This window comes from Lutra lutra, chromosome 2 (assembly GCF_902655055.1).
Source record: "Lutra lutra chromosome 2, mLutLut1.2, whole genome shotgun sequence".
Lineage (NCBI taxonomy): Eukaryota > Metazoa > Chordata > Mammalia > Carnivora > Mustelidae > Lutra > Lutra lutra.
Window position 1 is genome coordinate 89212447 of NC_062279.1, and position 25759 is coordinate 89238205.

A 25759-nucleotide genomic window follows, 5' to 3' on the forward strand; every position below is an offset into this window, starting at 1 on the left:
GCCAAGCACCGATTCAGTAGATACTTATTAGGAAGAGCCTCCTCTCAGTGTTAAGTGCCAGAAATGCCATGATTCGTAAGAAATGGTCCCAGCCTTCAAGGAAGGAAAAGAAATAGGCGCAAGAGTATAATGGGATGTGAGAAGTGCAGTGGGTAAATTAATAGGTAAATGCGAAGAGACCAGTTCAGGTGGTGGCCAGAGGGAGGCTATGCTGTCTATCTGGGGTCCAGAAGAGTGCCGAGCGTGGAGCTGGTGTCAGTCCTTGTTTGACTGGATGAGAGAACGAAGATGTAGGAGATGAGAACCATCTTCACGGGGAAGCATTGTCTTGGTGGAAGCTAGAACTGAGTTGTTGGGGGCGGGGAAGGAAGGGCTTCCAGGCCGAGGGAGTGGACTGGAAATGGAACGAGCGTATTTGGAACATAATGTGCCTCCTGATTCCGTGTCCAGCGAAGGACACCTTGCTTCCACCCAGTTACATTCTCTGTTTGATGGGCCCCATCTTGTGTGTCCTGAAATAAAGTCTCCAAATACTGAAGGTGAAAGGCATCTCTGATCTTCTGGAAGTGATTGTTTTGGCTAGTACACCTCAGAACTCTATAACTGGACTGCAGTCCCAGAGACAAGTAGTCCGTAGTCTGCGGGTTTAGGTGACTCACCAGTTCTCTTCTTTCTCCTGCTTTCCAGAACCACAGGCACACCGTCCCCTCTCTCTCCAATGCCTTCTCCTGCTGGCTCTGTCGGGTCCCAGCCAAGTGCTGGCAGCGTAGGGAGCAGCGGCATGCCTGTCACCATCCAAAACATGACATCTTCATATGTCACCATTACTTCCCATGTCCTTACCGCCTTTGATCTTTGGGAGCAGGCTGAAGTCCTTACAAGGAAGAATAAAGGTAAATGGCTCTGTGGTGGTAACTCCTGGGGCATGGGGAGCAGGAGGGAGGAACGTTGTTGGTTTGGAGTTTATGTTCCGTGTTCTGAAGAGAAGGGAGTGTGTAGGTATTTGCTCTCCTCCGTTCTGCCTCGTGACCCAGCCGCAGTTCTTTCTTGAGCTCTGTGGTGCGGAGTCAGACCTCCGTGTTAACTTAGGAGCGGTTGCCCCCTAGAAGTTCTGGTGTCACTGTGTCAGCCTGAACTGACATGCTAGCAGAGGGGCGAGGCAGGTGAAGAGGGGAAGGGACCTGCTGTCTCTGCACACGACCAGCTTGGTACCTGAGGTCGTGTGACCTAAATACTGAGTCGCATGTTTGTTTTCAGTACCTGTTGAGAAAGACGGTTAGCAACAGTATAAGAAGTGTGGCCTAGAAAACATTCCTGAGACGACTTTGAGAAGAAGAAACCTTGGAGAAAGTTCGGGAGATGGGATAGTGTGTGTTGTTAGAGGAACTGCTCCCTGTCCCTCTAACTGCTCCCTGTTGTTAGAGGAACTGCTCCCTGTCAGTCCGGGGACCACTGAGTAAATGCTGATATGTAACTGCCCCGGTAATGCCGTTCCAGATTCTTTCCTGGCTGTAGGGAAGGCAGTGGCCCACCACCTATAGCCACTTGTATTTCTCATTGCCTCCTAGAATTTTACTCTCTTTCTTAGCAGACTAATGATGCTCTTCACATGTTGGGAGTTTGGTTTGATTTTCTTTGATTCACCCATCCATTGACCCAGTAGTGCAGGTTGGGTATTTTCCAGCACAAGCCACTGTGCCAGGCATTATGGATTCAGCTCAAGAACCAGCCCAGGGCTTACATTCCAGTGTTGTGGAGGGACGTGGAGAACCAGTGAGCCATTACAGGAGACTGCGATTTTTTGCTGTGATGAAGTGTACGGAATGTTGTGGGGATACAGTTGCTGGAATGTTGACTTTTTATGTTTCCATTTTTATTTCTGTGTGTGCAAATGTGTTTACTTGGTTTTGGTTTTGCTTTGTTTGCAGAATTTTTTGCTCAGCTCAGCACAAGTGTGTGTGCCTTGGCCCTCAACAGCAGTTTGATGGATCTGGTGTACTATACAAGACAGGGTTTTCAGCGGCTAAAGCAAGCAACCAAAACACCTTAACGGAGGCCCAAGTTGATTTGATTTCTTGGGGACTTTTTTGCACATTGAAAGCCTCAAAAACAGTTCAGACGTTTGTCTCATCAAGACACCAAACTTGAGAAGAGAAGCACCATGAGATGGCCAGGACTCTTGTCCACTTAAACTTTCAAGAACTTATGTGATCGTTGGTTGGACATGGTGGTTATGCAGAAGCAGAAAGGAGGAGGCTGGCCTCAGAGATGATCTTGCCTTTCCTAACTAAAGGACAGAAGTGCAATGTAGACTGAGTGGGCGTGTGAGTGGTCTAGAAACATTTCCGTACTTTTTTTAACCAGCAGGATGCAAACGGCAGATGAAATGAGGAGAAGCAGTTTCAGTTCTGAGAGCACGTTCCTGTCACCTCAGTAGCCACCCTAGTCTAGTCGCAGAAGGAACTTTTTTAAACAATGAATTTTGGTGTAGGGTTCTGTGGATGATTTTTTTTCTTTTAAGTTTTGGGGGAAATATTTGTTTAGTAAATTTTGACGGTCATCTATAAAGCTAAGTTGTGAAGGACTCCACTGTACCCCACTTTCTGCCTGTGAACAGTGGCTTTGATAATACCAAGTATTGTCACAATTTATGAAATCGAAGGCAACTCCCCCTCCCCACCCCGCTCCCCCATTGCCTGGAGTACCATGCGTTCACCCCAGTTCTGATTTGTCCGTCACTGCTGGGAGTCAGCGTAAGTCGGAGCAGTGGAGGGAGGAGCTACCGCCCACGGGGAAGCCATCTTGAGCTCGCACGCACAATGGAGGATGTGGCGCTGCGGTCCCTACCCCCTGCTTCAGCGAAAGGCAGTCAACCGTTGACTATATTCTGAATTTTCTACCTTGGGGAAGAAGGGAACCAACATTTATACCTGACCAGATGGCTAAAGTGCTTTTTAGTTTTTGTTTAAGTAGAGCTGGAATTTGAGGTGCTGATCTGTGGTCTAAAGTTATGTGGTAACTCATGTTGTCTAACCAACTCACAATTTTGTCAGCAAACAAAAATGAAATCTACTTCTTAGAGAGGCTATATTTTTCTGCTACAGATTATTTTATATTTATAGCAAAAGTAGATTTTTTGAGCCCTTGATTGTCTAGGGTAAATTAACTTCCTGAGAGGATATGGAGATTTGGGTGGTTAATTAGACTTAAAAAAAAAAAATTGTCACCGCATGCCTTCACTCCAAAGTGTTCTCAATCAACTAGATTTGATTGGATTGAAGAGGAACTGTGGCCTTCCCATATGTTGTTATTGCCGTATTAGAGATATTAAACCAAGTTCATAGGGAATGACCTAAAAGGAAAGAAAACAATCAAAATTCCCACATAACCATAAGCACAGATTTTTTTTAATCGAAACTTTGAAGGTTATTGGAAGCATTATTTTGAGTTCAGTATTTTTAAAAGCCAATTCTTGATATCCCTTTTAGAAGTAGAATTTGCACATGTATTAAAATTGAGGAGTGAGTGTTATCACTACCCTTGGTTCATTTTTCTCTCCCTTTATCCCATTCTGCCCCTTTACATTTTGTTTCCTACCCAGAATGTTTGTCATTTTCATACTACTAATGAAGAAGGGAATGCCATCTTTATAATGAAGAGGTCAAAAGTCCGTATGAGGAATGTAAGAACTCAGTGATTTGGTCAGTACATAAAGGGATGTGTAGAGGATGGGAGTGGTGATGATTTTCACTTATGAATTGTCTGTGTGAAGCTGTTCCTTCAGTGTCTTATCCAACCTATTCTTTTTTATCGGTAGCTAGTTGAGAGGTTTGGCACCTCATGTTTGGTGAAGGCCAGAGAGTTACGTCCAACAGGAATATATCTGAGCATGAGAACCGGATATGTGATCTTGATGGACCTATTTCATTCACTGATGTTCTGAAGCAGAGCCATTCAACAGAACCTTCCGTTAATTAAGCAGTAATTGTCTGGTGGGTTGTGACATCGTGTCCATCTCTTAATATGTGTGAAACAGGACACCAGAATGAGGTTTATGTGATTATTTAATGTCCTTTCCCCCCTTATTCACTTGGTCTTCTCTGTCCCCCTTAACCCACCATTCCCCAGTACAAGTCACCTGTCAGTTTGGGAGGCCATGTCATCTTCAGACAGGTTATGATCTATGCAGACTGTGTTGGAGTGTGTGTGTGTGTGTGCGCGCGCGCGCGTGCGCGCCATCTATGAGCAACAGCGCTCCTGTGACTGAAGACATTTCTGAGTCCATTTCTCAGCCACTTCTAAAAGAAAAAGGAAAAAAAAAAACAAAAACCAAAAAACCAATTGCTTTCTCAGTGGCCTTATTCTTTGTGAGTAGTGTTTTTCCCCCCTGACCTTTATATTGAAAATTTGTCCCTTGAAAAACTAATCAATTTGCAGAGATCAATTTGTAGTATTTTGAACATGGAGTATTTCTGATTCTTACTGCATTGTACCTAAAAGGATTCCCGGTGGCTACTTTTTAAATAGAGTATGTGAAAAATAGTGGCTGATGAATCCTTAATGTTCATAAGGTCTTTTTCCTGTTACAGTTGTATATAGAAATCTAGAGAATTTTAAAAATCACTGCACTTTTTCACTGCATGCTTAAATTCCCAAAGGCAGAATTTGTACTGAGGTAGATAATTGAAAGGACTAGATTATAAAATGAGACAAATACAAAAATATCTTAAGGAGTGAAAATTGTAAAATCTTGCCTTTGGCACTACAGTTTTGTGTGTTCATGTGCGTGTGTGTATGTGTGTGTGTGTCTTTACTAAGAAATGGAAGAACACTGTTTTACTTTTTAAAATGTTGAATGTTTCTGTCCTTTCTGGAGATAATTAAAATGTGAATCACTGAGCTTGAGATTTTAGCCAGACTAGGGGTCCTGCTAAAGAATGAAAGACGCTTCACTGAAATTTGCCAAATGACACTGGGTTAAGAATGTGAAAACACTGCCCACATGCAAGCTGTGGTGAAGAAGCGAGGGTCCAGCAGGCCTCTTGTCAGGATGAGAACCGCAACAGAATGGCTTCTACGTCACACTCAGTGAATGACACGGAGTCATTTTATTTTTTTTAAATAAAATGACCTTTATTTTATAGATCTGTTTTGACCAAGATACTTTGCTTTCTCCCCCAGACAAGTTAGAACACGTTTATATCCTTTAATTCCAGATCTCAGGCTTTTGAGAACCTAACAGTCGACCCCTTTCTGGCCGAAAATTTGCCTTAATTGGTACCTTAAATATTCATGGTAGTAGAGTCAGGAGCTTACTATTTTGTTAGGATTCCTGCCCAATAATTTTAGAAGCAAAAAGATGAACCATTATGTCCTCCAAAATGAACAGCTTTTGTGTCTAATCTAGAAAGGACATGTGTGTGTTGTATGCATGCAAACATTCACACACACAGAGTATAAGGCTGTTTGAATTAGATGTATTCCTTGTGCCTTTGTTGACCAAACCTAGTTTTGAAATAATACTAATTTGGGGATAATGCTGTATTTATTTTGATACGGCTTTAAGACATGTTAATGTGGGTCTTGCACCTTTTGTTCTCCTGCTTCATGAAGTTTGATGCGTATTTATTCATCTTCAGGTTAATGAATCCAGGAAGGCTTGATTCCCTACCTCCCACCACCGGGTCTGCTTTTTTTCTTAAGGATTTTTTTTCCCCAGACACTACACAAATCTTTGAAAAACATTGCCACTTATTCTATTACAGTCTTTACCATCAAGTACCAGTATTTCCATTTTGCTAGAGTAGTTGAGCTTCTTTTAGAAACACAGATGCAGAGATTTGCTCACTGGAAAGTGAGTTATGTAAATGGCCCTTGAGGCATGTAGGAGATCATGGCGGTACTTCTTTGTTCCCTTTCTGCAGTGGGTTGTCTCTTTTGATTGTTTTTGGTCCTATTGAGAATTAACGAATAGAAGGTTTCTCCTGTGCCTTTTTATCTTCCGTCATTTTGTTTGCTGGAGGTGGAGTGGCAGAATTACATGGTGTTGCGGATTTTCCTTCAAACACCGCAGGTGGTATTTCTACCATATAAACCTCCAGTATGCAATCCAGTTGTGTTGGTTTCTCGTCGACTGAGAATGATGACACTGGCCATGTTCTTGAGTTCTTAACGATGAGTTGGCAAGCACCATCTGTCTGCTTACGGGGGCTGTGAATTTCCCATTGTCCCAGGGAAATCACACTATGTTCCACTGTGCAACAGATCTCAACAGGTACTGTGATGGGTAAGAAAGTGCCTGTATTTCTCTACCCACAAAGACAGGAAGGAAACACAGCTCCTGTGAGCCTAGATGATACTCTACTGGTCTGGAAGGACAAGGGAATAAGACCACTGGCAGCAAGGCTGGCCCAGCTGCACTGGTAAGACCAGGCGATGGCCGACCTAAGGAAGGTAATGTGCTTTGCTTAAAAGTAGATGTTTAAGTGATGCTTAACACAGGCAGTATTAACTTCGCCTTTTGTTCGGGCCATCAACGTGTATTGTTAAAATTACTGCACATATCCCCTCAGATATCAAGTATACACTGTTCTTGTGTGCGTGTGTGTGTGTGTGTGTGTGTGTTTATAGGCATGTGTCCCAAATCTTCTTTGTTTTTTGTTTCTTTCTGAATGTGATCATGTTTTGGATGATACCTGAGCAGGGTTGCCTTTTTTTATTTATTACCATTATATATTATATTATATTATATATTTGTTGCTTTCTTATAACTTTAGAGGAAGTCAAATCTTGGTATTAAAATTGTTTAAAAAAGGAGTAAGTTGGTCCAGTTGATAAACGATCACTGGTCTGAAATATGAATTTGTCTTTAGTTCTTGTGGAATAACGTGCCAGCTGTCTAGTCCACACAGTGAGTTTGTACGTAGGATAGGGAAGCAGTGATGCTCTCAATGGGAAGATGTGCAACCCAAGTGACGGGGACTCCATGTATTTTATCTACTTCAGCAATGGAACTGCAACTTGGGGCTTTTGTGAATAAAATTTAGCCGCCTTGTATAGTCCTTTGAAAGAGACATATGTGATCTGTGAAAATTATAGTTTTCTTTTTTTAGAAGAAAAATTTGCAAAAGATCTTTCCAAAGATAACGTGCCACAGATCTTTTGTTTGTTGTTCTCTGTAATGAGGATTAATTGCTGTTTAAAAAAAATGTAATTGACTTGTTAATCTTCAAATTCTTTCCTTTTCACAAGAGGATCGAGCTGTAAAAAAAAAAATTAATAAAAATTTAGAGAAATCACTGGGGTTGAATCCATGCTTTCATTTTGCCTGAATAAAGTAATTCCTAAAATTGCTATATATAATTACCACTTACAGCCAAGAAGATTCTGACATGGTGGAATAACACACCCTCATTTATTATTTATTTTGTTGAAATGGGAAAAGACATGTGGGCAGAGGGAAGCTCATCCTTCTTTTATTTTTAAGAACTTCTGTCACACAGATTAACCTCTCACGAGTGTGGTATCTTCTCTTTCTGACATTGAGTGCCAGGTGCACCGGTGACCATAATTTGCCTGTTTTCAATATTTGTTGGGTGGACAGATTTGTTAGTACTGAAAGGCTTTGAGAGGCCGTCTGATCTCTCCTCCCTTTGCTACTCTGAAAGAACTCATGTTCTTCCTCAGTGATTTTGGTAAATCAGGAAAAACTGAGGTGCTGAAATCTGACTTGGTGAATTTGAATCCTGGTTCTTGAGTTTGCTGTGTGGCCTTGGGCAAGTCACTTAACCTCTCTGGGGTTTTCGCCTTTATCAGCTTCGTTGATTTGGTGTCTAACTAGTAGTAAGATGGTAAGGATTGGGCTAGATGGTTCTGGAGAGCTTAGCATAGTACCTGGCATGAACATTCACAAATGTTCGTGGCTCCTTTAATTTACTTCTTCCCCTTACTGCACCACAATATCCCCACAGCTACCCTCTAGCCTCTGACTGAACACTGAGAAAGACCTCACTACCCTCCTCTTTTTGTTTCATTTTTTGTTCTGTAGGTTAGGTGACCTCTACTTGCATTGGTCCTGCTGAACAGACCCCCATCCTCACTCAGCAAGCTTGTGGTAGAATCGACAAGCAGCAGGAACTGGTAAGCACAAAAAGGCAAGCATGTGTGGGGAAAAGGGAGTCTTTTTAGTTCTCATTAAGAGAAGCTAAAGGGCAGATACTCATTTGAATTAGGCTTTGACAGACAGTTCATAAAATCTTTGGTTTTCATCTTTTTCACACAAAAAAGTCCCATGTCCTGTCTTGTCTGTTACAGATGTTCGTAGTTATTATCCTTCGTTGGTTGTACCAGTTTATTTAGCCAACATCCTTGTTAGACACTGAGATTATTTCTAATTAGGTGCTATGGTAAAGAATGTTTCCACAGCCATCCCTGAATCAAACTACTTGGACAGATTCAGCAATTAAAATTTTACCATATGTCCTTAGGTAAATGTGTGCCATGTATATATGTATGTTGAATTAGGTTTCAGTCCAAAAAAGTTCACGCATTTCATCTGGTATCATCTAAGAAAAGTTTTCAACAGACCTCTAATACTCAGTTCATGTTAAAATTTGTGTAATTGTCCCTGAGAGGTCTTGGAGCTTCTTTTTTAAACCAGGATTCAGTCAAGTTTCGTGTGTAACATTTAGTCATTATATAAAAAAATCTTTTAAAAAATATGATGTCCTACATCTTGGATTTGTGTGTTTCCCGAAGCATCCTTTAATTCATTTGTCCAAATCCTGTATTTCCCGCAAACTGGGGTTAGGTCTTAGAGGCTGGATGATATTTGGCAGGACCCCATGGGGGATGTGGTGTACTTCACATTGTGTCCTATCAGGAGGCAGCTAAAAATGTTAGTGATGCTGACTTTGGATGTTTGGTTAGGATACAATCACTGAAACGCTGTTGTGAATACAGGCTTTTCCCTGGTCCCACAACCTCGGACACTTCGTGATTTTAGCATGCACTGATAACCTGTTCATTTACCAAGCCTGGGTATCATGTTTGGAGAATGCAAGGCACGGGGAGGGGCGGGAATCCCCACCTAATTCTTTAGGTGGGAAACGGTGGCTTCTTACATTTTGTCCCTATGGTACTATTTTTTCCCATCCCATACCAAGCTGCCATTCGCAGAGTGTGGGTTATATGACCAGTACCCTAACACCCAGTTCAAGTGCCCAGCTCAGTAGATAGGCGGAAGGTTTTCACCTCAATCATGTAGTGAGTTCACCATTAGGAAGGGTTCTCAAGGAAGAGAGAGGAAGCTGAGCAACAGAAAAGAATAGATGATCCCGCGGGACGCCTGGGTGGCTCAGTTGGTTAAGCAGCTGCCTTCGGCTCAGGTCATGATCCCAGCGTCCTGGGATCGAGTCCCACATCGGGCTCCTTGCTTGGCGGGGAGCCTGCTTCTCCCTCTGCCTCTGCCTGCCACTCTGTCTGCCTGTGCTCACTCTCGCTTCTCTCTCTATGACAAAAAAAAAAAAAAAAGAATAGATGATCCCTTTCAGGCTGATTTATGTATTTGGGATATTAACCTCTTACTGTGTTAGAAAGATTTCTATCTTTCACATTTCAGTTTTTAATATGGCTCTTATAAGTGAAGTTTGTTTTAAGTAGGCCAACTTCTACCAATGTCTTTGTAGTTTCTGCTTGTGGTGTCTAGGGGTGCTGTGAGGCAGCGGTGTTATCACTGAGTACTGGTGCCGACTCAGGTGAGCTGTCCTTGCCCTTTGTGTCCTTCTCAGGCTTTGTATTGGCAAGCATTTCTGCACTTTGGGAGCCTGGATTATGTAAATAGATGTTTGTTCACTGTTTGCCAGGGTTGTTGGACATGACAATGGTCACATCCCCAGCTACTTGGGACATCTAGCTGTTGAGAATCTTCCAAGCCATTCTAAACGACTGAAGCACAACGGGTCTTTACTGTAATATGACCAGAGATTTATCTGCGGGTACTTCGGCTGTGCTCAGATAAATGTCCTTGTCTCGTCTGTTTTGTCTTAGAACAGGACTCTGTCGGTGTCTGTGGTTTCCCGTAGACCACACTCCGCTGAAGGCAAGACTCTAGTGCGACATCAAGGCTCAGATAATAAAGAACTGTGCCATTCCAACAGACTGGAGGGCAGACCTGGAACACTTTCTAAACAGACAATTCTATTTTAGCTTCAAAAGACTATGTTCCTGTCCTGGGTAAGTGCTGTAAATCACCCTTTTCTATTACTGGGGCCCAGTCCTAACTTCTCATTTACCTTACTTCATGGGTAGGCGGCAGAAACAATGATGGGTTTGTAGCTCTCTACTGCTAAATATTCCTGTAAATTATCATCTAAACAACAGCACACACACACAGGCACACACACACACATATTTTTCTACAGTTACGTACACTCTTGGATTTGAAAAATAAGTTGTACTCAACGGCATGGGCTTTAGAAGTATGTCTTCAAATTTCACTGTCAGCTCCCTGCTTTTCCATCTTTGTCCTGCAGTCTTTGAAGAAACTCTTCTTGTAGGCAGGACTCAGCACCCACGATTGCAACTGAGGATTCGCCAAGCATCTTAAGGTGGGAGTAAGTGATAGGCTAGAGTGGCTTTGCAGAGCTTCCCAAGCCTACATATACATGTAGATCATTTTGGGATTTTTTTAAAAAGTCCTGTTTTCAACTGATTTACACATAGGCTATTAAAAAAAAATCAAATGACATAAAAAGCATACAGAGCAGAAATTGCAAGGGCAGACATACTTCATCCCTTTCCTTCTAGAGTTAAGAGCCATGAAATTTGTTGCATTTCATTCCAGAACTTTTATTATGCACTTACACCTTGTTTATAAACATAAATGTGGAATATACTGTATTCTCATTCTTTTCAGTTTCTTCAGTCTTTTTATGGTAATCCTATTTTGGCTACGAAATATTATTCAGTAAGGATATATCGCCCTTTCTGTAAACATTCTTGCATTATGCATACATGCCTCCCCTGGGCACCCCCCAGTCCCATTAGTCTGCTACAGTGCTCTACTGAGGTTTTGGGTTTGTTTTTTATTTTTTTTTGAGGAATCTTGATATACACATCATCTTGCATTCTTTTAAGTATTTTTATAGGATAAATTTTTGTAAGGGGGATATCTGCATCAAAAGATAAGTTAAATTTAAAATTTTTTATGTTAACCAAACCACTTCTCCCAAAAAGCTCTCATACCAACTGTGGATGGGCGTGTACTCTCCACCCCCCCTTATTTATTTATCATCGTGATAAATTTACTCTTTAATCTTTCCACACACCCCCCACACCTCCCCTCTGGTTAGCCATTAGCTTGTTCTCTATAGTTAAGAGTCTGTTTCTTGGTTTGTCTTTTTCCCCCCACTCATTTGTTTCTTAAATTCCACCTATGAGTAAGATCTTACGGCATTTGTCTTTTTCTGACGGACATTTCATTTAGCATTATACTCTCTAGCTCTATCCATGTTGCAAATAGCAAGATTTCATTCTTTTCAATGGCTGAATAATACTCTCCTGTTGTATATAACACATCTTCTTTATCCGTTCATCTATCAGTGGACACTTGGAATGCTTCCATAGTTTGGCTATGGTAAGTAATGATGCAGTAAACATAGGAGTGCATGTATCCCTTTGAATTAGTGTTTTTGTATTTTGGGGGTAAAATACCCCATAACACAATTGCTGGATCATAGAGCAGTCCTATTTTTAATTTTTTGAGAACCTTCCATAATGTTTCCCCTGCAGCGGCTACACCAGCTTACATCCCCACCAACAGTGCAAGAGGATTCCTTTCTCTCTATATCCTCACCAACACTTGTTTCTTGTGTTTTTGATTTTAGACATTCTGAGAGGTATGAAGCAATACCTCATGGTGGTTTGTTTAGGGTTTTTCTTTTTTTGGCTTTTTTTTTTTTCCTTAAGATTTTATTTGCCAGAGAAAGAGTACAAGTGTACCAGCAGGGGGAGTGAGAAGCAGGGGGAGAAGCAGGCTCCTTGCTGAGCGAGGAGCCCAAGGTGGGACTGGATCCCAGGACCCTGCGATCATGACCTGAGCTGAAGGAAGATGCTTAACTGAGCCACCCCGGCGTCCCCCTCACGGTGGTTTTGATTTGCATTTCCTGGTGGTGAGTGGTGTTGAGCATCTTTTCGTGTGTCTGTCTTCTTTGGAGAAATATCTGTTCACATCTGTTCATGTCTTCTGGATTATTTGGTTTTTTTAGATGTTGAGTTATGTAAGTTTTTAATATATTTTGGATAGTAACCCTTTATTGGATAAGTTATTTGCAAATATCTTCTCCCATTCAGTAGGTTGCATTTTACTTTTCTTGATTTGTTGTGCACAAGCTTTTCATTTTGACGTAGTCTCGATAGTTTATGGAACATAGCTAGAAAAATGTTGCTATGGCCAGTGTCAGAGAAATTACTGCCTGTGCTCTCCAAAAATTTTTTATGATTTCAGGTCTCACATCTAGGTCTTTAATCCATTTTGAGTTTGTTTCTATGGATGAAAGAAAGTGGTCTGGTTTCATTCCTTTGCATGTAGCTGTCTAGTTTTACCAACATCATTTGTTGAAGAGACTGTCTTTTTTCCACTGTATATTCATTTTTTAAAAAAGATTTTATTTATTTATTTGAGAGAGAGAGAGAGAGAGAGTGAGTAAGAGAGAGCATGAGAAGGGAGAAGGTCAGGGAGAAGCAGATTCCTCACGGAGCTGGGAGCCTGATGCGGGCCTCGATCCTGGGACTCTGGGATCATGACCTGAGCCGAAGGCAGTGGCTTAATTAACCAACTGAGCCACCCAGGTGCCCTTGTATATTCATTTATTGATGAATATTCTTTATGGGTGAAGATTAATTGACCATGTAATTGTGGGTTCATATCTGGGTTTTCTTCTATTCCATTGATCTGTCAATCGTTATGTTAGTACCATGCTGTTTTATTTACCACCCCTTTATAATACAGTTTGAAATCCAGAATTGTGATACCTCCAGTTTTCTTTCTCTTTTTCCAGTTGCTTTGGCTATCCGGGGTCTTTTGTGGTTCCATACAAATCTTAGGATTGTTTGTTCTAGTTCTGTGAAAAATGCTGCTAGTGTTTTGATAGGGATTACATTAAATCTGTAGATTGCTTTGAGTAATGTAGACATTTTAACAGCATTTATTCTTCCAACCTATGAGCATGGAATGTCTTTCCATCTCTTTGCGTCATCTTTAATTCCAGTCGTCAGTGTTTCAGAGGTTTTTTTTTTTTTTGTTGTTTTTGTTTTTTTTTTTTTTCATTAAATCAGTTTTCAGAGTATAGATGGGTCTTTCACCTTCTTAAGTTTATTCTTAGGTATTTTATTCCTTTTGATGCAATTATAAATGGGATTGTTTTCTTAATTTCTCTTTCTGCTCCTTCATTATTAGTGCATAAGAATGCAGCAGATGGCATTGTGCATTGATTTCGTATCCTGCGACCTTACTGAATTCATTCATTGGTTCTAGTAGTTTCCTGGTAGGGTCTCCAGGGTTTTCTCCTTGTAGTATCCTGTCATCTGCATACAGTGAGCAGTGAGTTTTACTTCTTCCTTACCAATCAGGATGCCTTTTATTTCTTTTTGTTATCGAGTGCTATAGTGGACTCCCAGTACTATGCTGAGTAAAACTGGCGAGAGTGGACATCCTTGTCTTGCTCCGACCTTAGGGGAAGGGCTCTCAGTTTTCCACCATTGAGTATGATGTTGGCTGTGGGATTTTTACATAAGGCCTTTATCAGCTTGGGCATACATCTTTGCCAGCTTTGGATACAATGTGAAAAACCTTATACAATTTGCACTCCTCTGACAACTGAAATTGACCATTTTGTCACAAGTGTATTGGCCATTTGTTTCTGATTCCATGGAATGCCTGTTCCTGTGCTTAGCTCATTTTCTATGAGGTTATCTTTCTTCTAATTTGTAAATAAGGAGACCTGGACTAGGTTGTTGATAGCCTCTAACCCACTGCATTGACTGTTCCCAAGTTTGCTCCAAACATCATCCATGAGCTGCTTACAATTCCCATTTCTTTTTTTTCCAACCCTGTTGGAGGTGATGATCGATCCCTAAGTGAGACCATATACACAACACGGACATACAGAATTTGAAGGTCCATTAATCTTTAGAACATATTACTTGTCCAAGCAAATGACATTCATCCTGGATAAATTGAAAACTCTGAAATACTGGCAGTTTTGCAGCCCACTGGATGTGCAGAATGAATGTCACCGTAGGTTTCTTTATGGCCTATAGAGATTAAAATTAGTCACAGGTCAGTCCCAAGCCTCATTTGACTGCAATCTTATTAACCTGATACTTGCTTATTTTAATAAAGGTAAAAGAACCAGGGAAGACTGATCTTTTATCCCTGTGAAGTTTACTTCGGTCCATTCAGTAGCCTGAGCTTTGTGTCAAGTGACCTGCCTCAGAATGTGTTACCATGGAGCATAGGGCCGGGTGCCCAGCTCCGGATGGGCGTGTCTCTTTTCCATCCAGGTGACAGGTAACTTCAGATCGCCGTTGTCCTTACCTCCAGCCAGTCCTAATATAGATGCTTTTGTAAAACTAACACCCTATGGCTACACTGTTCAGACTGAGTTATTTTAAGCTTCACAGCATGGTATAAGCCAGTTTATCTATTAGGCAGAGGACAGCACTCCTCTTGTGTGCTGTGTATTTGTCCTAAATTCCCTGGAGCAAAATGGAGCTGCTCAGCCTTTTTTCCTTTCATTTACTATATCCATGATACATCCCCATCCCTATGGCACAATAGACCTAGAAAATGGAAACCTGGGGAAGGGGAAAGGATCATGGGTTAAAAACTACTTGTGCTGTATATTTTCCATAGTCTATATTTTTAAAACCACCTTTCAAATTAGTCATTATTATGGTTTATAGGTGATAAACTAAAGGTGAGTAAGTTATGGTCAAGCAGGTAATAAAATGTGAGACCCAGATTATGATACAGATTTGTCTGACTTTTATGATGAAGGATTTTGCTTATGGGAATGAGCTAGAGGAAATGTGGCTTTTTTTTTTTTTTTTTTTTTAAGCTGTTTCTGGGGGGGGGGTGTTTTTTGTTGTTGTTGTTTGTTTGTTTGTTTTAAGATTTTATTTAAGAGAGAACACATACACATGCCAAGTGGGAAGGAGAGGAACAAGCCGACAAGCCCGATGCGGGGCTCGATCTTAGGACCCCGAGATTTTGACCTGAGCCAAACCCAAGAGTCAGACGTTTAACCAGTTAAGCTACCCAGGCACCAATATAAGCTGCTGTTTTTTGTTTTTTAATAAGCTGTTTTAATGTCATCTACAACCAGTATCCTAACTCTGTTCTAACAATTCATAAAATCGGGTTGTGGGTAGGAATTAGAAGGTCTGTAAAATACAACTTGAGAAGGAAGTCCTGAGAATCTGCGTCATTAGACAGTGACCAGCACCGTGGGGGATTTTCCGAGTCTGATGTTGCTTTGCTCATGCCTTGCAGATTTTCTCCATTTACTAGAACTAATAAGTACACCTCTAGTGCATGCTGAAATTGACAGGTTTTTTTCTTTTAATGAGGACATGTCTTATTTAATACAATAAAACAAATTAGTGATAAACCTTTAAAGAAACTAGCATAAAACAAAAGTCTAAAGTCATGAGCAGTACAAAGTAAGCTTTAAAGGTTAAAATCCCAGCAAATATGAAATAACTGAAACAGGCAACAGCATGGATTCCCACCCACCCCCCTACCCAGCCACCCAGGGCCCTCCAGGTTGGAGAATATAGGACCAAATAAAACTTTAGCTCAGACACTGATGACTTTGAAGGCTGAATGCCTTGGCTCAGCAGGACACATCTCACTTTCACAATACAGTGTCTAGGAAAAATAACCAGAAGCCAGAAACAGTATTCCATCATCCTCTACCTTGTACAAGTCACCTGAATGTCTGGTGCTGTATTTCCTCACTCGTGACTAAAAAGAAGGGCTATCCTAAAGTCTGTGAAGTGAATAATGTTAGTAATATATTTGTTAAGTGTGATGGGTTAAAATTTAGGGATACACAGAACTTATTAAACAGCCATTGTCCTTCAAAATCATCATCTTGGGGTGGGGGACAGTTGCACATGTGCATTGTGTGAGCGCTGTTCCAAACAGGTGGAGAACGCTTTGGAGTCGTTTGCGGGACTAGATGGGCAAGCATACATCTTATTTTACGGTCATTTTTCTGGGAAGAGTTAAACAATACTGTTCACCGGACTTGCCTCTAAAACACCAATTTTCAAAAGGCAGAAGAAAAAAATATGTCCCTGTTTAATAATTCCAGTATCTCCTTATTTTGTTTTGGTCATCATGACAGCAATAATGGATGAATCAAAGTTTCTACATGTTCTTTATATATGGCAGCATTCATTATAGCAACATCTTTAAAGTTCTAATACATGTTTAAAATTATTTTAATTCCAGAGTATTTTAATTTTCCCTTCTATCCAGTGCTTAACCTGAAGTTGAATAGACCTTCTTCTATTCTAAACCTTACACCTTTCTAGCTACCTCAGTTCGGAATATTAGAATTACTGTGTACAAAAATGTCACAGGGAGGCCATCCGTTATATTCTCTACTATTCTGTGTTCAGGCCTTTGCATATGTATTTATGTGTATGTGTATCTACACATACACAACGAATATCCAAAGTTGTTGAATGGATGTTGAAGGATAGTCTGATGCGTTGTTAGCATGATGCGTACACCTACAACACAGGAAGTTAGGGGAATTTCACATACGGACATTCTGTTTTTTTAAAAAGTGTGATATCCTGTTCTATTAAAGCACAAGTCGTAGGTTCTTACGTTAAGCCATTAAATGTTTGGTTCTACTTCCCTCATTTCCTGAAGCCACATCTTTCATTACTTAACAAATATACATTCCTGTAAGAAAGTAAATCCCTGGCCAGGTTCCTTCCTTGGCTCAATTTCTTTGCTATTTTTAATGTGCACAGTGCTCAGAATCTTCTTTCAGCAGAACCTGGGAGCCTGTGGTCAGCTGAGACCCATTCTCCTAAAACTTTACAGCTCTCTACAGGCATATTTACAGAGTGTTACCTGAAAATACCAAGGAGCCACTAGACATTCCATTTGTGTGCAGTTCATTAAAAGGAATTTACATTCATTCCCTAGTAAGAATTATTTCCTTCTCTGGCTCTGACTTGAAAGGATGTGGTAGGTTTGAGTCAACAAAACTCTGTCCTCTTCCTCCCCTTAGTCATAGGCATTAGCCACTCGCAGGTGTAAACCCACACACCAGAAGATCCGCGTGCGTAAAGTGGGGAGATCTGAAGCCCAAAAACGTAGAGTTTTGACCATAATGTACCTCTAGGGATTAAGTCCAAACCAAAGCCAACAGCCAGCTCCTGAGGATTACTATTAGTGGTAATGAGGAAAACATTTTGAACCTGGGCCTCAAATTGCACTCTGTTAAGCAATGCAGGCACAACATGAAATGAATGTAAATTTTAACAAGTTTTAGCTTTAAGCTTTTCATTAGTGCCCTTATTCCAAGTGCAATATGCAGAATGCACCACTAGAGAGCAGACATTTCCCTTAGGAAAAAATACATGGATTTAACCACGAAAGGTCCCTCTTCACACCCAGTAGAATGGCTGTAAGCAAAGAAGACAGTATGCATTGTAGGAGATGATGAAAAGCAGCCAGCAACCTCATACTGTGCGGATGGGAATAGGATATAATACAGCCACTGTGGATAAGTTTGGTAGTTTCTTAAAAATTGTAACCGTACAACCCAACAGTTCCAGTTGTATGAACCTATGAAGATAAAACATGTAGAGACATGCTCATCAACATTCATGGCAGTGTTTAAAAAAGAGACTAGCCTTGAAAATTCTCTGAACAGACAAAACCAATTTAGTCACACAAACAAAACTTAATTTGGCTTATTTTGCAAGACTAGCTTGACCTGGGTCATTTCTTGTTTATGCCTCCGAAAATCATAACCAAAACCTGAACAGTTCCCAAAGGTGGTAGGAGAAAACACACTGACCAGTTCCCCGCCACTTAAGAAAATTCTCCTGCAACCAAACGCTGAAGAACAAACAGCTGCTGCTTTCTCACTATATAAGCTGCTTGAGAACAAATATTCCTCTGAGCCTCATTCCATGTTTTGGTTTGAGTGCTCCTGCTGTGTACAATATACTTTTACTAATTACTGCTTTGGTGATGGGTTGGTTTTACTTCTGTTATTTCTGAATTTTCCCCATGTCCTGGCAACAGAAGTGGGATCCAAAGTAGACCCCAAATGTCTGCCAAGGCCAGTGAACCAGCAGGTGCTGGTACCCACGAAGCCCCCGGGCTCCCTGCTTTCTCACTGATCCTGGACCCTGAGGGGAGGTCTGTGGGATCTGAGCTCTGTTCTTTGTGCTTCGAGCTCGCCAGTGCACACCTGCATTTTGCTTGTTGGGGCTTCCTGGTGAGTCACTCTGTTCTGTTCAGAGGGTGAATGGTGGGGGCATGGAATGTGATTCCCCATGTTCTGAAACCATTAGGAAAATAGGGCTGTCTAGACACCTAAAGGCAAAGATAATTTCTGCGTGGTCTATGGAGGAGGCTCTTCTGCCTTTTTGGAAAATGAGTGAACTTTTGAAATTGTGGTGACCACGTTGGGGAACGTTTAGTGTAGATAGGTCTACCTTAAGAAGCACCTTAGAAGATTCCAAACCTTTCAGAGACCATGGAATGCATCCTTTCACTGATATGCAGAAGCTTCTAAAAGACAAATGACTCCAGAAAGAGCTCTGAAAGCATTCTTACGGTGTACAAATGTCCATCTGTCAGAAACACAGTTTGGGAGGCACCTGGGGGGCTCCAGTTGGTTGCAGGTCCCACTCTTGATTTCTTCTCAGGTCATGATCTTGGGATCGTGAGATCAAGCCCCTCGTCGGGCTCCGTGCTGGTTTTGCAGCCTGCTTAAGATTCTCTCCCTCTGCTCCTACTCCCTCCACTGTCGCAGGCATGTGCGCTCTCCCAAAAAACAAACAAAAAAACCAAAAACCAACTTGGATCCAACAATTCTTTTGACTTTTGTCCCTGAGATGTGGGTAAAATTTTCACAACAAAAGCTTTAAGATCTCTGTGGGTCTGTATGTTTATGTATGCCTTTGTATATTACAGGTGTGATTATTTTTCTTCTTCCAGATGGTATTACCCAAATTAAATTGCAAAGAGTTCTATTTAATTCACTTGAAGAAAATTAAGTGTTACCAAGTATACTGTCAGAAGTATAAAAGAACTAACCCAGATGTTTTTCAAGGTCATATGATCTGAGATAATCTTAGATAAATAAAAACTTGTTTAAGTTTGCTAGTTTAATAAAAGCAGGTATGTCTTCAAAATTTGCCAAAAAGAAAAATAAGATGGTTGGTTGGTTGATGCCTAATCCAAACATGAGTGTTTAAACCAGTAACTTGACGTTTGTACTAATTTACACTGAATGATGGATATTCATTGAATGTCTAGATCATTTCTAAACTTACATTTAGCATTTAATGTGTACCTACTTTGGGCTTTTTAATTTTCTACAGGGAGATAAAAGATATTTGGGTTCATTAGTAAGCATGGTTGGTGCCACACCAAGAAAACCTGAGGAAGAATATACTTCTAGAAACTATGAGATATATTTATAAATTTGTCAACCCACAATTTTTTTTCCTTAGAATCCGTAATTCCTAGTGAAAACAGCTAAGAATTCTAATATATGTAATTAAAACTATTAGAAATAAGAGGGCTAAAAAAACGAACTGTAGGGGCGCCTGGGTGGCTCAGTGGGTTAAGCCTCTGCCTTTGGCTCAGGTCATGATCCCAAGGTCCTGGGATTGAGCCCCGCATTGGGCTCCCTGCTCAGTGGGGAGCCTGCTTCCTCCTCTCTGCCTCTCTGCCTACTTGTGATCTGTCAAAATCTTTGGGGGAAAAAAAACCCCAATGAACTGTAGATGAAAAGTAGGTAAGGAGGGGCACCTGGGTAGCTGTCAGTTGAGCATCCAACTCCTGGTCTCAACTTGGGTCTTGATCTCAAGGTCATGAGTTCAAGGCTCTATGTTGGGTTCATGCTGGGCATGGAGCCTACTTAAAAAAAAAAAAAAAAAGGTAAGGAAAATAGAATGTGTTTTTTGCATAAGGAAAGGTATGAAGGACTTTGGGGTTTTGCCTTTTTAGGAAAAAAAATAATTTTGTCCTAAAGTAAAATGATTGTTCCAGAAGAAGAAAGGAAAAATGACAAAACCTAATTGGATATAGAAAGTTACAGAGGGTTTGTGAAAAGGGAATCTTGAGAAAGGAATCTCGTGTGTGATCAAGCCAAGATTAGAATGGATTTAAGTTTTTTTTAATTTTTATTTTATTTGACAGAGATCACAAGTAGGCAGAGAGGGGGAAGCAGGCTTCTCGCTGAGCAGAGAGCCCGATGCGGGGCTCCATCCCAGGACCCTGAGATCATGACCTGAGCCGAAGGCAGAGGCTTAACCCATTGAGCCACCCAGGGGCCCCTTCATTAAGTTTTAAAAAGATATTTAAGATCAAAAGTGTACTGATGCAAAATTAAAATTTCGTTTCCTCTCTGTTAAAAGAACCAAGTTTTTTTTCTTAGATTATTGGTCTGCTTTTAATAAGAAATTGTCAACAAAGTGGTTTTTTTTTTTTTTTTTTTTTTTTTTTTTTTTTTTTTTTTTTTTTTTAAGAAAGAGAGGGAAAGCACACAAGCAGGCAGAGAGGCAGGCAGAGGCGGAGAGAGAGGCAGGCTCCCTGCTGAGCAAGGAGCCCAACGCGGGACTCGATCCCAGGACCCTGGGATCATGACCTGAGCCGAAGGCAGCGGCTTAACCCACTGAGCCACCCAGGCGTCCCAAAGTGGGTTTTTTTAAAAAATTTAATCTAATTTGCCTAGGAAACAAAGCTGTGTCTTAGAAAATATTTCCTGCTTCACACCTTTGAGTCTTCTCTATTAAAAAAGCTAAGGTTTTTTACAACTATGAAACTTTTCTGTATTTGCCTCTGAAATCACCACTTTGGTTGAATGGATAACAAAGTATTTTGTCACAGTGGCCAATGATCATATTGGATCAAATGTTTTAAATCTTTTGACATTTTTGACAAACTTCCCCAAATCAAATTCTGAATGAAAAAGAGAAGTACTAATTTATTTAGTCTTATTTGATACATTAAATTGCATGGGAAATGTCAAATAATTTGTAATTGCTTAACCTTCTTAGAGCCTATTTCTGGGATATAGAGGTCATTAAAATAAGAATAAGATTTTCAAGAATTTCATGTCCTGGTACAGTATTATCATAGTTTCAAGTAGGATCTTAAAATAGATCATATAAAATAACCAAATTTACTTGCCAGTTGCATCATTTTGGGGGTGTATATATAGGAATTGTCACCAGATTTTTTTTTTAAAGATTTTATATATTTATTTGACAGAGATCACAAGTAGGCAGAGAGGCAGAGAGAGATGGAAGCAGGCTCCCCGCTGAGCAGAGAGCCCGATGTGGGGCTCGATCCCAGGACCCTGAGATCATGACCTGAACTTTAGGCAGAGGCTTTAAGCCACTGAGCCACCCAGGCGCCCCGTTGTCACCAGATTTTTAAGTCTTTTGCCAATTATATACAGTAGTTGTTTACTCTGATGATTTTGCAGAAATGTTCCTGCAAAAATGCTTCATTTTAAAAGAAATTCATGGAAAAGAGCTTGACAATTATTCAAAGATGCAGGCTTCTGGGAACTTTCATAACACTAAACTGGGTAAGAATTTCTAAAGCTCTAATGGAAAATTGATTCATAAAGCTGCTAATGCAAGATGAAACAAAACAATTACGTACAACTAAATGAATTTATGAAGATGATTAGAATTTTTATGATTTCATTTAAAACACTGCTGGTTCTTTAATGTTTTTTCAAAGGACCCCTTTTTCTCCTCTCTTAAGCTATCTGTAACTTACAGTAATTTGGCAAAGTGTATGTTTGCAACAAAGGCTGAAGCATTTATCACTTTCTCTCCACCTGATCTCTCCAGATTTTGAAAACGATTTAATTAGTTCAGGGTAGCCTGGGTGGCTGTCAATTGAATGTCTGACTCTTGTTTTTAGCTCAGTTCATGATCTCAGGGTTGTGAGATGGAGCCCCATGCAGGTCTCTGCATTGGGCATAGAGGCTGCCTAAGATTCTCTCTGCCCTCCCCTGCAAACCCCACTCGCGTGCGTGCACACATGCTCTCTCTCCCTCTCTCTCAAAAAAAAAATTAATTGGTTCAGTAAGAATCTGTTCTCTTTGTAAAAGGACACTGTTGGGTAAGTCCTAGGCTTGGCTTCCTAGTCTCAAGCTTTTTAAAGTCCCATCTGAGATTCCTTATCATAAAAAAGTCCCAGCAAGGGGCGCCTGGGTGGCTCAGTGGGTTAAGCCTCTGCCTTTGGCTCAGGTCATGATCCCAGGGTCCTGGGATTGAGCCCCACATCGGGCTCTCTGCTCAGCGGAGAGCCTGCTTCCTCCTCTCTCTGCCTGCCTCCCTGCCTGCTTGTGATCTCTCTTTCTCTCTCTGTCAAATAAATAAAATCTTTAAAAAAAAAAAAAAAGTCCCAGCAAACCAGTCAGTCCCTATTCTTACTTGCTGCACTTGGGTAGTTAATTAGGTCAACTTTATTGAAACTGGATTTACTTTGCAAACAAATTAGTCTATTGTCATTATCTCTGATCATAGTGGGAGCGATGAGAAAAATTAACCTTTCTGGATACCTGGATGGCTCAGTGGGTTAAGTGTCTGACCAGGGTCCTGGGATAGAGTCTGGAGTCAGGCTCCTTGCTCAGCGGGAAACCTGCTGCTCCCTCCGCTTGTGCTCGCTCTCTAACAAATACATAAATAAATAAAATCTCTTTTAAAAAATTGCCTTTCAGGGGCACCTGGGTGGCTCAGTGGGTTAAAGCCTCTGCCTTCAGCTCAGGTCATGATCCCGGGGTCCTGGGATCGAGCCCCACATCGGGCTCTCTGCTCAGCGGGGAGCCTGTTTCTCCCTCTCACTCTGCCTGCCTCTCTGCCTACTTGTGATCTCTGTCAAATAAATAAATAAAATCTTAAAAAAAAAATTGCCTTTCAGTAAGATTCTAGTGCTGTTGTTTTTGAGGTTTATTTTCTACCTGTAAACTAGACTAGATTCTGCATTCTTCTAGTTTGTTCCAGTATCTGGCTAGAACTCCAAAAACTAACACATCCAGTTTTCTCCCACTCTTTTGACTTAGAATTACTATAAAACTAAAACTTCCCTTTTCCCCCAGAGCCATGCAAGCTTAAAGCTGCACAGTTGGATACAAACTTCAGAGAAATCCTCACCACAGCTTCGCTGTCTCACTCACGTTCACACTGCAAACCAGGAAGACCTGTAGACTCTCACTGCTTGCCCCCACTCCATCTGAACCCAACACTAGAAATTTTCTCAACTGACAGCTCTGCAGTTTACTGGAACTATTAATTTTTATCTTTTGTTTCCGCTGAAATGCATCTTGTTAAACTACCTGTTGGCTCACATTATACAGAGACCTAATTCAGGTGAAAGCTCAGCTGAATCAGGGCAGGACGAATATAAGGGTGTTTTAAGAAATCGTGAGGACATGAATGCTAATACATCATGTTGTGCCTGTGTATGTAAGTGGGTTTCATTTTTTTCCCCCAAGTGGTTATCTCCACTCTGGGGAATCTTCCAGTCCTTGGTGCTGTTTTCCTTACAGCCATCATATTCACCTCTCCGATGCGTTGTCCGCTCTTGAGGGTTTTCGGTGCCTGTCACAGCCGCCGACATACCATTACCAGACAACTGGATGAACGCAACAGTAACCCCAGGTACAGTGAAGATGGTGACTACACGGCCCTCCAGTCTGACAACTCAACTGGATGAAAACCCTGAACACGTGATTCTGTGGTGTGACTCGATGAACGGTGGTAACTGAGAACAGCACTGTACTGGTTAATAGTACTCTCAGCCTGCCAAGGAAATGACCAAAAGGGGGCGGTTATTAAAAACAAATGGAGACCAACCTTAAAAATTCCTTGGGCCGACAAAACCAGTTTAGTCATACACACTGAACTCACTTTGCAAGATTAACTTGACCTGGGTCATTTCTTGCTTATGATTCTAAAATTCATAAGCAAAACTTGAAATGTTTCCCAAAGTTGATAAGAGGTGACCACTGACCAGTTCCTTGTTAATCACTGGGAAGAATAAACAGTCATGCTTTCCCACTACATAAACTCTTTGATAATACACCCTTGAGCCTCATTCCGTGGTTTGAATGCTCCCAGTATATGCACAATAAACTTTTATTAATTACTACTTTGGTAATTGGTATTCTGTTATGTATGCTGCTGCTGTCAAAAGTTCAGAAATAGCCAAAAGTTGGTAACCAGTTGGTGACTGGATAAACAATGTGATATATACAGAAGAGGATATATGCTATTCAGCAATAAAAATGCTAGAGTATAGATTGGTTTTTGAGGTGAACCTCAAAATATTTATACTAAGAAGCCAGATGCAAAACTGTCTAGAATACGATTTCACCTATACCCAGAAAAGGCAAATTTAAAGAAGGAAACCACATCACTGGCTGCCTGGGGAGAAGTGGAGATGAATTGCAGGAAGGGTCATAAAAATGTGGGGGCAGGGATTGATGAAAATGTTTAAATCTGGATTATGGTAATGTTGGCACAACTCTAAACTTGGTAAAGGATGGATTATGAACATGGTAAATGAATTTTATATAAATTATACCTCAATAAAGCTGGATCCAAAACACACTGATTTAATACTGCATTAGAATAGGTACTGAGAAATGAAGTAGAAGGAAAAAATGAGAGCACTGTTAGAATATAATACAAATAGCCCTGAATCCTTTCAGTCCTAGGCTCTGGTTTCCAGACAGGAAAAAAGAACATTGTTTACAGATGAATGTGGCAGGGGCAGGGGAATCAGGTAAAAAATTTATTACTTTTGGCCAGAGGCCAAAATGGAAACACTAAAAAAAAAGTTGCAAAGCTTCAGGCAGAACACAAATATTCTCTTAATGAAAACCAGTACTGTGGAGTCACATTTATAAAGGGATTTATAGTATCAAATTAAGGGTCTGGTGTGTATAAAAAAACTCATACTGGAGACAAGAAGTGATAGACACATCTATTCCAAAGTAATGTTATATATCCTGAATTATCCTTTATAAATTCCTGATTTTTAAATTTACTCAAGAAAGAAACTTCAAGGGGCACCCTGAGTGGCTCTGTGGGGGGTCTACTTCTCCCCTGCCCTTGTTTGCTCCCTCTCACTCTCTCAAATAAAATCTTAAGAAAACAAACAAACACGAAAAACAAACCTCCAGGTATAACAAATACCTGGGACTAAAAACTCAGTTTAAGGTCTAAGATACTCAGTTACAATGATTTTTTTTAAGATTTTATTTTTATTTGATAGAGATCACAAGCAGGCAGAGAAGCAGGCAGAGAGAGAGGAGGAAGCAGGCACCATACTGAGCAGAGAGCCCGATGCGGGGCTTGGTCCCAGGACCCTGGGATCATGACCTGAGCCGAAGGCAGCGGCTTAACCCACTGAGCCACCCAGGCACCCCTAATATACTCAATTAAATTGTACAAAGGGGTCCGG

At 40.9% G+C, this 25759-nt stretch overlaps 1 protein-coding gene across 6 annotated transcripts in view; it reads left to right on the plus strand.

Annotated features, from left to right (window-relative positions):
• AFF1 (ALF transcription elongation factor 1) overlaps window positions 1–25469 on the plus strand; it is a 227663-nt gene extending 202194 nt beyond the window's left edge. For 3 of the 6 annotated variants that reach the window (XM_047717922.1, XM_047717917.1, XM_047717923.1), the window contains 5 exons: window positions 688–893; window positions 1929–8139; window positions 10048–10233; window positions 10533–10607; window positions 23391–25469. In XM_047717922.1, the coding sequence (XP_047573878.1) occupies window positions 688–893; window positions 1929–2050 (328 nt within the window). In that variant the 3' untranslated portion in view covers window positions 2051–8139; window positions 10048–10233; window positions 10533–10607; window positions 23391–25469. The remainder of the gene's footprint in view (window positions 1–687; window positions 894–1928; window positions 8140–10047; window positions 10234–10532; window positions 10608–23390) is intronic. The other 3 variants (XM_047717920.1, XM_047717918.1, XM_047717921.1) reach the window with 3 other exon arrangements.
• The last annotated feature ends 290 nt before the right edge of the window (window positions 25470–25759 follow it).